General features: G+C 45.6%; 1 protein-coding gene across 1 annotated transcript; it reads left to right on the forward strand.

Annotated features, from left to right (window-relative positions):
* The first annotated feature begins 4,577 nt into the window (after nt 1–4,577).
* Nucleotides 4,578–8,695, forward strand: TOB1 (transducer of ERBB2, 1). The gene is made up of 2 exons (XM_015880333.1): nt 4,578–4,714; nt 6,755–8,695. Exon 2 carries the CDS (start codon nt 6,889–6,891, stop codon nt 7,864–7,866), a length of 978 nt encoding a protein of 325 aa, XP_015735819.1. The 5' UTR covers nt 4,578–4,714; nt 6,755–6,888; the 3' UTR covers nt 7,867–8,695.
* Nucleotides 8,696–15,096: the final 6,401 nt, after the last annotated feature.

The raw sequence follows: 15,096 nt of genomic DNA on the forward strand, positions 1-15,096 counted from the left end.
TGGCGACAAAGCAATTTAGATAATACGGCCATATAGCAGAATCACCTTCCTTACAAGTCTGAGTTACATTAGCTGAAATAAAAAGTATGTCACCGCTCATCTTCCAGCGTATCAGATAATCACCGCGTGGGATACAGAAGAAATCTCTTCTTCCCATTGCCCGTGTAATTGTGCAACACGGCTGCTTTCTCTCCTCTCTGAAGCCGCTGCTTATGGCTGTTCCTGAGACTCAGCAGCTCTGCTGCTGCATGCAGACACCGTCTGCAGCCCTGCACGCTGATCACAGAGCTGCATAACAGCTCCTATTGGTTTTACTTGAGAGAAAACGTTCTGCTGTAATGAAGCGAGTCTTACACATGAAGGTATATAAGGTTTGCTCCTTTGTCCATCACATGGTGAAGACCTTTGATGAGTGAAACAGAAGGTCTGTGTTCTCTCCCTGCCGCGGCTTTGTCGGCATGAAAAGCCACAAGAGCAATGTCCTGGGAGATCTCTAGATGTGGCTCTGGGTTTAAATGATGATTGCCATTAGTCCAGGAAAGATGTTACGCTAATTTTAACTTTTTTTTTCATCAACTTTTAAAGCATCTATTATGTTATTTTGGAGCAATTATACTTTTGGGAATCAAAGTCTGGAGAGGAAATGAGCGATTTACTGTGCTTTAAACCAGTGGTTCAAACTGGATGATCATTTCAATATCACTGAGAAATTCAGTCTTCCATGAGCTACTCCTCACATGAACAGGATAATGGAACTGCATTAAAAACCACTCCACACATCCCAGGAGCAACCATGTAGCTTGAACTTTGATTCCATGTCACCATTCCTACTGCCGTAACTCCAGAGACATTAAAGTGTTGAATAAGAGCCAGATATAGAGCACAGTCAAGAGAAATTTCCATTGGATTTTCTTCCATGGATAATGCCCTCAGAGACCCAAGGTTAAACCCTCCTCCCCATGAGCTGACATCTCTTTGTCCAGCCAGATTCTACTTCAGGCTCCTGGAGTTCCCTTGCAGGAGCTCAGCACTCTCTGAGTGCATTTTAGCTGCCGTGGCCAAGTTTACCCACAAATACTATTTTTTCCCCTTCTAATTTAATGCACAGAAAGATGTACCTAAACTTATGTTTAGGTCTTGAAAGCATTCTGCTTAGAAACTGTATCGCATGTTCAGAGCCGCTAGATTCCTGCTCCCCTGGAAGGAAGCACCCTCAGTTTTCTACTATTGTGAAGACAGTTCCCAATGATCTTCCTCTCGTGAGAATGAGTTTCATACTGCGCCCATCACAGTGATGAACTTCTTTTACTTGAAAGCCACCACTGCTCAGATTGTCACAGTCTGGCAGCACAGGAGGTTGGCTCTCGAATGCTCTCGGGCTCAGTACATGTAACCTTTGGCTTTCCTACATTTTCCATCCCTCCAGATGCCTTCCTTGTCTTGCCAGATGGCTGGAGAGCAGCTCAGGGCTGGCCTCACGGAGCCAAAACACCCATGGCCAGGACAGCCCGAGGGTGAGAATTCAGAGCAGTGGTTTCAGCATCAAGGAAAGCCTGCACTGGCTGGATGGTTGCCCCAGGAAGGGTGAGTGTCCGCTTACTTCCAGGAGTCCCCAGGCATGTTTTACCCCATCTTTTTTTCCCTAACTGGAGATAATCAGACTGACAGAGAATCAGGAAAAGAACTGTTTATCAGGCATTTTGATAGGCAAATGTCCCTCTATTCCTCCTCTGTTAGTTTAAGCAGGCTGAACTAAAGCTCTTTTCCTTCACAGCCAGTTTTTCATGTTTAGTATCTCCTTTTTCACATTTAATATCTCTCAGTTAAAGGACTGACCAGCTGGCCTGAATTCCACCTCGGAAGAAACAGATTTAGCAGTTTTCCTGGAAAATACCAAGTAAGCAAAACTCTTCAGCAAGTTCTTAATGAAACCTACTTTTAGAAGTAACTTTTCAGTCTGCCTTCCTCTATCATAAATTAAAAGGGCAGAAAATCAGCCTTTCATCTTCAGTGTTTATTTCTGATCCCCGTAACGTAAATAAGGTGAGCGGTCACAGCTTAACAAGCAGCTTTCTGTCTCTTTAAGGCTGTTTATGAATCACTGTAACAAGAATAACGAGTAATGTGAAGCTGATTGACGAAGCTATGTGGCTATCAGCAGGGACAGTCCTCACCTCGTAGCTTTGTCTGTCAGCGGACCCTGCAGAACTGCCTGGCATTAAGCTGGCACTATCCCAGAGCACAAGTGAACTCGAGGAAAAAATTATACTGGACTTTAATAAAACTTTCCTCACAGGTCAACCTCTGTAAGGTATAAAATCAACTTTTCTTCCCTTCTTCTGCTTCAGTCTGCTAGACACGGCTACAGAAAACTCTCTTCCTCGTGGAATATTTCCTACTGCCTTTTTTCCACCTCGCCCTTATCACAGTATCTGCTGCCTGTGAGTGCTCATTGTCCCAGCCCTTTTATTTGGACTCACTACACACTCTGCACTTGCCCTTCTCAGGACCAGTTCCCCTTTCTCACACCACCAATTATCCAGCTGTTCTTCTACAACAGATCCTGCCTCATAGCAGCTTCAGGACACAACACCTTCTCACTTTATGCCTGAAGGTGGCTGAAACTAGGGGAACAGCAGAGTTTTGGTGCGAAGTCTTGGCTGAAACCTGTCAGGTTTCTCCTAGTTTTGATTTTCTTTCTTACTGAGCAGATGCCTTCTGTGTCTCGTCTGGGACTCCAGAAACTTTAGCCAGGTAAAGCAGAGCATCAGAACCACACCACTTAGGAGTGAGTGATGGAGTGATGTCCTTGTGAGCCCTGTGCTCCTGCAGGTCTGTCCCCTTTGCTTTTATTAGCCCAGCAAAATAATACAGTTACTTTTTTTTCTTTTCTTTCCTTCTCTTTTCCTCCCCTTCTTTTCCTTCTTTCCTTCTTTGTCATTATTTATTTATTAGAGAAGGTTCACTAACATCTAAGAAAGCACCAGCTTAGAAGTTTCTTTTGTCAGAGCAAACTGACCGCACAAAGCAGGATGTAGCTATGACCATATCTCACTTCTTCATCCTTGGTGTATGAGCTCCAGCTGTCAACAGCCAGGTTTTTAATGCGTTGGCACACCAGAGCCAACAATATCACAAACATTAAAGCAGAGGATGTTCCTTTGTGGGTGTATGGCTGCACCCCCAGCTGGGCAGCCTAACCCCAGTGTGTTTAATGGGAATTCTTAGCCCTGTCTTTGGGGCTTCCCATAGAGGACACGTGGCTGTAGTGGGATCCCTCAGCACTGCTGGGCTGCTCCTGCAGTCCTGGCCCCTCGGTTCCCCTGTTCTGTGCCTCCTTTTACCATAACACTGCTCTCCTTCCATTTCAAAGGCTCATTCTCCCCCTCTGTGGCAAAATTAATGCAAACACAAACTATCACTCACACATCCATGTGCGGACTTTGCTCGGCACACAAAGTGCCATGTGGCCATTGCCAGCTGCTGCTGACCAGGGGTGACAGTGCACTGCAGAGCAGGCTCAGGGCTCTCTAGTAGATGACTTGGAACTGCTCAGGTTTGGCTGAATTCTTCTTTTCTGGGTTACTCTTTACTGCACCAAAACGTTACAGCCCAGCTCATGTTGTGCTTCACATCCGAACAATCCTTCTGGTGTATGTATTCCACATGTGTACGTGCCATCACAGGCATTAATGGGGAGAGCAATGCTGTGGTTGGTAAGGTGAAATGGGAGAGAATCTACACTGTGTTTCCAAATGACTGAGAGGAGATATCAGGACTGGGTGCTTATGGTGATAATGGTGGGGAATTGGGACATGCATTAAAGGCTGGAAATGGGCAAAATTGGGCTGAAGATGGATGGATGCAAAGGGAAAAGCCTGTTTATAAGGGAAGGAGAACAGCATTGCACTGGGACTTTGTATTGACTGCGTTGTGAAGAGGAGCGGCCTGCTGTTGCTGAGTATTAACCAAAAGGCCTGACAACCTTGCAGGCCCCATTCGCACCATGTTGTGCACCACAAAGCCAGGCTGAGCTCCTGAGCTGAGGCTTTATTACTATTATTCTTATTATTTATAATATATTTATATAGAAGGAGAAACACCCCCCTCCTCCCGTCCCGCCCTCCCGCCGCTCTGAGGGCAGCGCCCCGCTCCCCCCCGACACACTCTCCCCTCGTTTGACGTCGTCCTCCTCGATACGGACTGACCAATGGGGATGCGGCGCGGCGGGCAGGCAGCCAATGGCAGCCCGTTGCTACCTGCGGGGTGTATTTTTAGCCCCGGTCCCGCCGCCCGGCTCCATCATGGCGGCGCTGGGAGCTGTAGTTCGGCCGCTCTGACGGAGCCGCTTTGACGCGGCGCTGACGCAGCGACACGGCGCGGTGGGCGGGGCTTAGCGCGGGGGGCGGGGCGAGGGAGGGTATATATAGGGGAGCGCGGGGCGGCGGGGCAGGAGCACACGGAGCGGAGCGGCGGCGGCGGGTCGTGCCGCGTTGTGGGTGTGAGCAGCGCAGCCCTCCCCCCCCTTTCCCTCCCCCCCTTTTTTTTTTTTTCCCCCCCCCCCCCCCCCCTTTTTTTTTTTTTTTTTTTTTTTTTTTTTTTGTTCCGTTTTTTTTTTTTCCTCGCTCTCTTCCCGTCTCAGAGATGGGGGCCGGCTGTTGAGCCCCCAGCCCTCACAGCTCCGCCGGGATCGTTTGCACTGCGGCCCCCCCGGGTGAGTGAAGGACTCCGTGAGTCCGGGCGGGGCTGTGACAGGAGCCGGGAGCGATGGGGGGGGGAAGGAGCGGCCGGGACGGAGGGCGGGGGGCAGCGGGACCCTACGAAGAGGGGCCGGGCCGGGGGGGCCGGGAGGAGGCGGCGATCCGGCTGACGAAGCGCCCGCAGGACTCGGGGAGCCCCGGGCTGAGCCGTGGGGAGCGGGGCCTTCGTTGTCTCCATTACGGGCCTGCACGGCGCCCTTCCTCCTCCTCCTCCTGCTGCTGCTGCCGGAGCTGTGAGCAGAAATCTAATGAGCCCCGGCCGCCTGTTATGTAACGCCGCTGCGGCCCGGGGCCGGCGGAGCCATGTCCTCTAAGCTGGGGGAGAAGTTGGGGGTGCCCGCACTGCCCTGCCCTGCACTGTACAGCCCCGCACAGCGCTGCCCACCGGCTCTTTTCCCTTCCCGTTGAGCCCTGAAAGACTCGTTTCATTCCTAAGGGACACGGAGGCGGAGAAACAAAACCAGCCGGATTAATAAATCATTTTGAAATGCCCCCCCCCCCCCAGCGCCCAATCAGCTGTTCAGCACCGATCGTGTCCCTTTTGTAAATATCTTCTGTTTGCCCTTGATCTTTTCCTTATCCCCACCCAGTGCTGATCCAGCAAACGTTTAAAGGTCGCCTTATCGTGCAGGCTTTCACATATTCCCATACCATCTTGGGGAGAGTGGCTTGGAAGTAGGGTTCCAGCCTTTAAAGGAGATTGTTTGGAGCAGGAAACAACAGTGTAAATACAACGCTTATTTATTTATTTATTTTATAATGGGATTTTGCTATTTGATTTCTCTAATCTTTAGTGACAGCCGTGCTGGATGTTATCCCTAGCGATGCAGTGCAGAAAAGCACTGAACTGAAATTGGTGCTGAGCGTTTCACCAAATATAAACGTGTTTTGTTTCATTGGAACTTTGTATGCCAATGTGTCCCTGGTGGCTGAGCACCCTGTGCTGGAGCTCTGCAGGATTTCCATGGCGCTGTGTGTGTTAATACCTCCCCCTGCCCCTTTCTTTACCTTCCGATGGCCATTCTCTCTTTTGTCCTTCAAAGGACCAACAGCCATATTTTATATTAAATATAAAATGGAGGCCTGCAGAAGGCGGTTGTTTTTTTCCTGGAGCCCCGCAGGCTCCGATGTTGGCTGGAGCTTTTTGAAATGTGGACTATAGAAAATGCAGTCTGTATATTTAACGTGTAATAGAGTAATTTGTAGGGGGGAAAAAAGATTGTGTATTGCAATTAATTTCGCAGCCACTGCCATCCCCAGTGCAGGAAATTGATGCGCCTGTTTTGTATGCACTGCCTGCATGATCATTTTAGCCCTTCTGAGGAAAGGAAGAAGTGCTGTATGCCAACACTGGACGTTTTCTCTTCGCTTGATGCAACTTCACCAGTGCAGCAGAGTCCCCAGCACAATTCCAGCAGTTTATGTGGATGGTTGCCTTGGAATTAAAACGTGTCACGTACTTTTAGTTCTTGCCTGAGGTTCTCTGAAGCTACTGAAAATATCTCTGTATCTCTGCAGCTTCTGGTGTGACCGCTGTGTTTGCAAACTTTAAAGTGATAAATGATCCTCAAACTGGGACCTTTCAAGCTAAACTAATAGTCCGGTGCTAAATTTTGCAGCTGAGTACTATAAATCAGCCAAACGCGGGTTGGTAATTGAACCCTTGACAGACCTGGCAGTCGTGTGATGCCATAAGAATTACACTTGCTGCTTTGTGAATAACTAAAGTGCAAGCTCATGTTATTTTGCAATACCCCATGTTGCGTTTGTAAACACATGCCTGGTGCATCTTCTGCAGGGTTGTTTGTAAGTCAGACCGGGCGTAGCTGACACCCTCACCTTCTGCAGGCACAGACGTCAACGGTTTGTGTGTATTTTTTCACTTAAAACATAACCTATTTTATGCAGAAAGTGAAGCTGAAAAAAAAATGGGCCTTGGACCTTGATCTTATCTTTCCTTATTTGGATGTGTTTGCTTTTGTTTTTTCTTAAAGGAACAAGAGCACTCAAGGTGAAGGATAATAATCAACTCGCATCAGCACTTTGAAGGAAATTCTGTTTCCCTGTGGCATCGTGAACACTTTCTTCGTGTTTCGAAACAGACTCGTACCTTTGTGGCATAGCAGCTATGCAGCTTGAAATCCAAGTAGCACTCAATTTTATTATTTCATATTTGTACAATAAGCTTCCCAGACGACGTGTCAACATTTTTGGTGAAGAGCTTGAAAGACTTCTTAAGAAGAAGTATGAAGGGCACTGGTATCCAGAAAAGCCATACAAAGGATCAGGGTTTAGATGTATACATATAGGGGAGAAAGTGGACCCGGTCATAGAACAAGCATCCAAAGAGAGTGGTTTGGACATTGATGATGTTCGTGGCAACTTGCCTCAGGATCTTAGTGTTTGGATTGACCCATTTGAGGTTTCATACCAAATTGGTGAAAAGGGACCAGTGAAAGTGCTTTATGTGGATGATAATGAAAATGGATGTGAGTTGGATAAGGAAATCAAGAACAGCTTTAACCCAGAGGCCCAGGTGTTCATGCCAATTAGCGACCCAGCATCTTCAGTGTCTAGTTCTCCTTCTCCTCCCTTTGGTCACTCTGCTGCTGTGAGCCCGACTTTCATGCCCCGCTCCACTCAGCCTTTAACCTTCACCACTGCCACATTTGCTGCCACCAAGTTTGGCTCGACCAAAATGAAGAATAGCGGCCGTAGCAACAAGGTCGCCCGCACTTCTCCCACCAACCTTGGCTTGAATGTCAATGACCTGTTGAAGCAGAAAGCCCTTTCCTCATCCATGCACTCTCTCTACGGGCTTGGCTTAGGCAATCAGCAGCAGCAGCAACAACAGCAGAAGACTTCTGCCCTTTCTCCTAATGCAAAGGAGTTTATTTTCCCCAACATGCAGGGTCAAGGTAGCGCCGGTAGCGTGTTTCCTGGTGACAGCCCCCTTAACCTCAGTCCTCTCCAGTACAGTAATGCCTTTGATATGTTTGCAGCCTATGGAGGTCTCAATGAAAAGTCTTTTGTGGATGGCTTGAATTTTAGTTTAAACAACATGCAGTATTCTAACCAGCAATTTCAGCCAGTTATGGCTAACTAAAAATAAACCAGAAGTGACATACAAGTAAATACTATTGTACAAGTTAAAATGCACGTACCCAAGGGTGTATCTTTTTTTCCACCTCTTGAGATTTTTTTTTTAAGGCTTGTAGTATGAATACATTCAAGCTTGGTTAGAGAAATACAACATGCATCACTTTTTCATTTGCCAACCAAGCACAAAATTATTTTATACTGACTGTACATTAAAAATATACTCTCAAAATATGGCCTCTTACAGTATTTAAGATATAGCGAGGACGTGGCTAATTTTGTGTGTGTATATATATATATATGCGTGCAAACATATATGTATATATATATAAAAATTGGCACTAGTAAGTGGGTTTATTGGTCTTTTTCTAATTGTATAATTTAATTTAGTACAAAGTTTGTAAAATATCAGAGTATATATATTGTTTCTACAACATGGTATTGCATTTATATCTTTTTACTACAGTGATCTGTGACAGCTGCAGCAGCTTCATGTTGTATTTTTTTTACTGAAATTGTAAGATATCCATCTTAAAGACATCGATTCTAAAACAGAATAGAAACCGTCGTGTACAGGATATTCCTTAGTGGTGGGATTAAAAATGGACGAAATATTTGCTTTTTTCAAAAAAAGAAACACAAATTGTATTTTCTGTTAAAAGTTTAAAGATTTTTGCTATATATTATGGAAGAAAATGTAATCGTAAATATTAATTTTGTACCTACATTGTGCAATACTTGAAAAAAGGTATAAAAGTATTTTGAGTCAGTGTCTTACATGTTAAGAGGGACTGAAATAGTTTATATTAAGTTTGTATTAAAATCCTTTAAAATTACTCGGCTGTTGTGGTCTGTGCTTCTCGTGCTCATGCAAAGAAGGGACTCGGTGCATCACAAAGGAGCGATGGAAAGGGCTGCACTATTGATGCACCACAATAATGGGTTGCTTCCCTGACTCAGTTTGTTTGTTTTCTGTAGCCTCGGCTTACTGAAGGCAAAAGGTGATTAGTTCTTTTTCCCTGAGAATTAAGGCTACAAGCGGCATGAGTGTTGAGTTATTGTGTGCTGTGACCTGTATGGAAGGCACCCAGGTGATCCCATGGAGCTCTTTCTGTGTAAGCAGCGTGGATTGGAGCTATTATCTCGGCAGGTCCTGGACCGATGCATCAGCGTTCTGCTTCTGTACTGGGGATAAATAACTCAGAAGCTCAGCGGAATGGAAGTGCTGATGTACAGTTACTGCATTGTAAACCTCCATCTTATTTGCCTCTATTAAAATGAGAGATGTAATGCAACAACAGTGTGGCAATGTAAGGTTTTTATTCTAGTGGATTTTACCGATTTTAACTTAATGGGTTTTCAATGTGAGTGGGAGGACAAAGGACTCAGAAGGTGACAAACCCAGATTTGCCATGGCATCCCCTTCTCTTTTCTGCCTTTTTGACAAATGATGTTCCTTGCTAATGGACTATTCACAGGGAGAAGCTTGCATACCTAGTGCTGAACCCTTGTCTGGTAGCTTATTTTCCATCCCAGTTCTAGTTGTACAAGAGGAGATGCACGCTGGGTGGGTTGTGCTTCATCTCACAACAGTGAATTCTGAGCTGCAAAAGGAGTTCAGTATTAAAATGGTCTGAGCTTAATGGTTCTGAAATGGGTGTTTGAGAATGCAGATCTTTCTTGGCTTGTCTCATGCTCTTGCTTTTATGGAAGGTGTGTGTTCCCCCAGTGCCAGCACCGTGCCACAGCCATACCTCCCCAGTTTGGTGGGAGTAGAACAGCAATTTGGTGGGCACAGCGTGGTGCTGGAAGGAGGAGCTCATTTCTACTGCACTGAGGTCTTTGCTTTGGACAGAGTGAAGCTGTGAAGTATTGCACTAGCAAATGGCTGGGTTGGAGGTGTGAGGCTGGCCGTGCTATCAGTTTGTAATGCCATGACAACCAATTCCAAAGCAATAGTGGAGTGAACGTTTTTTTAGGCATTCATCTGTCTGCTGCTTTTTATTGAGTTTGCCATCTGGTTTATCTTTTCACTAACAGCACATCAGTGGGCAGAGCTGTGCTTAAAAGCGTTATCACTAATTTTAAGTGTGTGCTTTTGCTTCTCGAAGGCCCCTGAGCCGTGTATAATTTTAAAAGATATTGAAACATGGAGAATGTTTAATTTGTGTATTACTGGGTTTACACGGCTAAAGTTTAAGGCTCCTGTAAGTTTAGTAATTACAATGTAGTAATCAGTAACCTGGCAAAGAGGCTGAGCAGCTGTGATAGCAGAGGCTGAGCTCTGTAATTATGTTGCTGTGATTTAAGCTAAGATCATTTGTTCTAAAGGTCATCCAGCTGTACGACCCCCTTCCTGTTCTGATTTGTTCGCTGTCACCGTACCCAGCTCTGCCATGAAAACTGGGAGAAAACTGGGGGGGAAAAAAAAAAGATGCTTATAATTTTTTTATGAGTGTCTGCATACAGCAGCACCTCGTAATACAGAGCAGGTTTTAATAAGCAGGTTTTTGTCCTTCTTGGGTTGTTTATGGTGCTTCGCAAGGAGACAATCTGGAGAAAAAGCATGTGTTGCTCTTGTAGAATGCAAATAAGGCTTTTAATGTGTTCTCTTACTCCTTCCAGAAATTAAAGCTTTTACTGTTCTCTGCTCAGTCCACATCATCCGTTTATTTGTCGTCTTTTCCTGAAGCTTGGTACCGAAACACTGACATTGCAACCTACTGTTCTAAATGAGAGCCCAGCAATCTCTTGTTTGGTTTGCACGCACCCAGTGTTCTGTTCCTGCAGCCACTCTCAGGTAAGCACATTTGCTGTCAGAGAAAGGGCCTAAATGGAGCGAAGGTGAAAAAAAGGAATCATTGCTCAGTTGTGTGAATTCTTTTGCATTTTCTCTTGTGAACATGCAGTTCACTTCCTTCAAATCACAGGTACCACTTGAGCCTGAGAAGATGGCTCTTATTTGCAGTGAAGAAAAGGGTGATACTGTAAGTATGTGTCCCCCATAGTGTGTCCTGTCTCTTTGTCCAGCCTGCATTGTCAAGGTATTTCTTCTGGTTTTATACAATGTCAATATCGGTAGTTACCCAGGGTTTGTTTTGTTCCCACTGGTTACTTTGTTAAAACATCCATTTTGTCTACAATGAGGATTAAACTGAGCACAAAACCTAAAATAATAATTATTAAATCTGCCAGATTTGTGGAATTGGACAGACCTAGGCCATGCTTGCTACCCTATGAAGACAAGGTTATAACCACCACAAACACAGCAGCCTGCAGCAGCAAACCATCCCGCTGTGCTTCTGAAATATCAAGTAACCAAACAACCAGTTGTTAAATCAGCTCTTTCAGCCGGCATGGGATCAAACCAGAGTTCATTCACCGAGCTCGTGCCCCAGACTGTTCTATTAACTTTCAGTAATAAATACCTCAGAGTTTGTGTTGGTAGTTTTGGAGCAGATGAAGCAAACCGACGGTTCAGCATTCTTTTTTCTACCATCAGCAAGTTGATTTAAATTGAGTGTACAGAGTTGGCTCCGTTCCTCTCATGAGCTGCATAAAAAGTTTGCTAAATTTAAGTGTCAGAGTGGTAAAATCCTGCTGAAGGGACTGTTTCCAAAGCTCAGCCAGAGGAATGGTTAAACTGTTACTGTGTGTGTGTGTGTGACTTTTGTCCTCTTGGCTTTGTTTTAGTGCAGGTAGTAAGGAGTTTTGCCTCGCAGAAGGGAAAAAGCATTAAGGCTTCAGGAACATAAACCACGTTCCCCTTGGCACTGCGAGTTCTTTACCTCACAGGCAAAATACGATCAGTGTGCGCGACGAATAGCAGGTGTAAAATATTTTTAGACAAACCTTGGCATACAGTGCAGACCTCCCCACCCCCATCCTTTATTCTGCCATCTTTTGTTTGTTGAAAACAACCTGAACCATCGGTGGCTGCAGTTCTGAGGGAACTCTTGGAGTTTTCATTTGGTAACTGAGCTTCAGAGGCCTGAAATGGGAGATTCTCTCCTCCTCTGAGAGCAGAGGCACCATGACGTTCAAACAGCTCCGTGCCCTTGTGGAGCTCATTGAGCTGCATTCCACATTCCTCTTAGCTTAAAGATTACCCATAGCATAAAACAAAAGAGGTCTCTGGGAATGCAGTGCCTTGATTATGGTTTAGTGCCTTCTTGGAGAAGCTTCTTTGGGAGGTTTATAGCAACAGGACTAATGCGATAGAGAACAACCCTGGAAACTCACCTTTTTTCCTTGGCAGAATATGATAATTCCTGTAATGTGATGTAAAGCACAGCAATAGCAGCAGAGGGGCACAATCTGAGGCTGCAGCAAATGAGAACAAGACCGAATGTATCAGCCGTGGATGCAGAAATGAAGGAAGAAAAACTGCTTAGCTTTGGAAGGCCTCAGGTGTGCAGGTATCTCCAGTGAGATCCCCTGACCTCCACTGCCAGCCCTTACTGGAGGGCTGCAACGGGGGAGATCCTGGCTCCATCCCTTCTGGTTGCTCAGGTACATTGAATGCACTGAGCTCCCCTGGGCTGGCTCCACTTCACTATATAAAAAGACAGAATAAGGAACTACAGAATGTCAGAATACAGTTAAGAATTACATTAGATCCTTGCAGTCTTATGAAACTGCTGCTTGGGCAGCTGTGCTCAGTAATACAACAGCCTGGGAGGTTTTAGTCCTGCTGATGGGAGCAAGAGGTGTCAGCTCAGTGAGGAATGTGGTTCAACAGATGACAATTTGGGCACCTGCGTTTCGGTTCTGACTCCGGGTGAGTCACCGCCCTTTTCTGTGCAGGTTTCCTCCTCTGTCACCATTGAAAACCATTTGTTAGATGTTTGCTGGCTATCACTGCCTTTTAACTGTCCATTCTGAACCTTATCCGATATCTGTGTGCCACAGGAACATTTGAGGTTGACCCATTGCTCCCCCCTTCTGCTGCCTTCAGCTGAGTCTTTGCTGTACAGTTCAGTTAAGGTTTGTGACCTTTCCATTTAGAAGTAAGGCATGCGTGTACAAGTAAAACACTTAATTCTCATTGTCCATGCTCTGGAGTTTGGTTCACCCACCATTGGAGCAGAAAACCTCCAGAGCTGTGAGATTTCACATTCCAACTATTGTGATTCTTTAGAAGAATTTCTGTGGGTGTTTCTATAGATATAGAAGTATATATTCCTCCAGTACAAATCATGTGAAAATGTTACACCAGCCTACTCACTCAAGTTGCTGCCGGTCAAAATTAGGCTTGCATACAGACTTTACAAATAAAACAAATTCCCCTTTGATTTTCATTAGACCATAATATTAAGCATCCTGCATGCAAGCACAGGGATGGGGCTACTGGGTTCTGCCACTGGCTGTGAGCTCTCTGAGCAGTCTGCAGCAGCTTCAGCCTTAACAGAAGTGGTTTCTGTACTTCTGGGCCCATAGCTGAGCTGTAGCTCCCTGCTGAGTCTCAGATGCTGTAGATAGCTGCTGCTTGTTTCTGAAGGCAGCAGGTTCTCAGCCCGCCTGCATCTCTCGGTATTGGCCAGGCTGCTCCTCGGTTTGGCAGCTCAGTGGGAAGAATGCAGGTTTTCCTGGCTGTGGTTGAAAATGTTAATGCCTGGGGTGGTTACCTGCTCTGCGGATGATATGTGAATCCCATGGCATAGTGATTAACTGCTTTGAGCCAGAGATCATATTTTATTGAGGACAACTGAATTCCACTAAATTTCAGAAATGTCAATCTTTCCTACACGGGTCTATGAACAGACTAAGCTGTTAGGTGAAAACTGAGATCTATAGGAAGTCACAGGCTCCCGAGGACTGGCACTCCACAGGAAAATGGATGTCGATGAACTCAGGAGTGCTGGCATTTAACCACAGCTGCTTAACTGCATCATGTCTCTAAGTGGTACCGAATGACTGAGGCCTCCCTTCTGCCTGCTGCTCTCCTGTGCTGGTGTGCAGCTTGCACAGTGGATCCAGCAGTTGGCAGTGGCAACAACTGAAGGTAACCAACCCAAATGAACTCCTATGAAACAGTAAGGGGCAGAAACACACAGAGACAGAGCAGCGCCGTGTCTCTGACCTCTCACTCCTAACCTTTAAGGAAGCTCTCCAAAACTTCTTCATAAGTCCATCTGAGTACTGGAATTCCTGACTCCAGGATGTAAAAATCACACAGATATTGCTTGCATATTGCTCTATAATTTTTGCTACTGCCAGCCATCCCAAGGCAATAATTATCCTCATCTCTCTCGCCCCCACTCTGTGCCATGGCTGACATTATCAGCTGTCCTCTGGCTAGTATCCTCCCTTTGATCAACAGGAACCAATCGTCCTTTCTCTCAAATTGCCTAATTCATTAATATAATGAAGTCTAACTCAGAACAATTATTCTCAACCTGTATTTAGCTCTAAGGTTATTGCTTCTATTTCAGACCCAAGGAAGCCTGATGTGCCTGAAAGCATGTCTGGTTTTTCCAGGTGTGCCAGCTGCCCCACTAAATAGTGTCCCCGCTCCCTGCCCTCGCATCACTTACATCTGGCACTGTCCTTCCTACACTGTCTCTATTCCTGCTCAGCTGAGCCTACAAATGAAGGCATAGCCTTGATGAGCTACTGGAGGTAATCTGTTAGCCCAGTTAACAGAAGTGTAAGCGCCGTGTGAAACTTGGTGCCCAAAGTCAGTGAAACACAGGCTCTGGATCTCATCTTCACTATTCGGGTTTATTCAGTGTCCTGCAATAGAATTCCTCTTATCCTTTGGATATTCCTAGATCCTTTCCTTAGTTTTTTTTCATGCTACTTTACTGCAAGTTCTTCCTTAAAACTCGTTTTTCCCAGTTTCCTTTCCAAACCAAGCCTGCTCCCCATTCAGCTTGTTTGAGGTCTCTGCCTCACCACGTATAATTTGCAGTGCATTATCTGATTGAGGCTGTAATCTGTCCAGGGCAGGGCTGCTTCTCTCCTTACTCACAGTTCCCTTTGCTGCTTTCTGAGCTTGAATAAAAAGGACAGAAATAGAAGAGTATACAGACACTCCCAAATAAACCGTGTATTTTGTCAGCTGTTTTCAGGAAGCAAATTAAAGACCGATTTTTATTAGCAACCTGGTTTACTCTGCATCACAGGAGGCTTGAGAAGAAGTAGGTGCTTCAGGCAAAGCCAGCTCCTTTACCAACGGTTTGTGGAACCCATTAGTCTAAGAATACCCACACTTACAAGAGGATGATGCTCCATC

The sequence above is a fragment of the Coturnix japonica genome, chromosome 18 (assembly GCF_001577835.2).
Source record: "Coturnix japonica isolate 7356 chromosome 18, Coturnix japonica 2.1, whole genome shotgun sequence".
Lineage (NCBI taxonomy): Eukaryota > Metazoa > Chordata > Aves > Galliformes > Phasianidae > Coturnix > Coturnix japonica.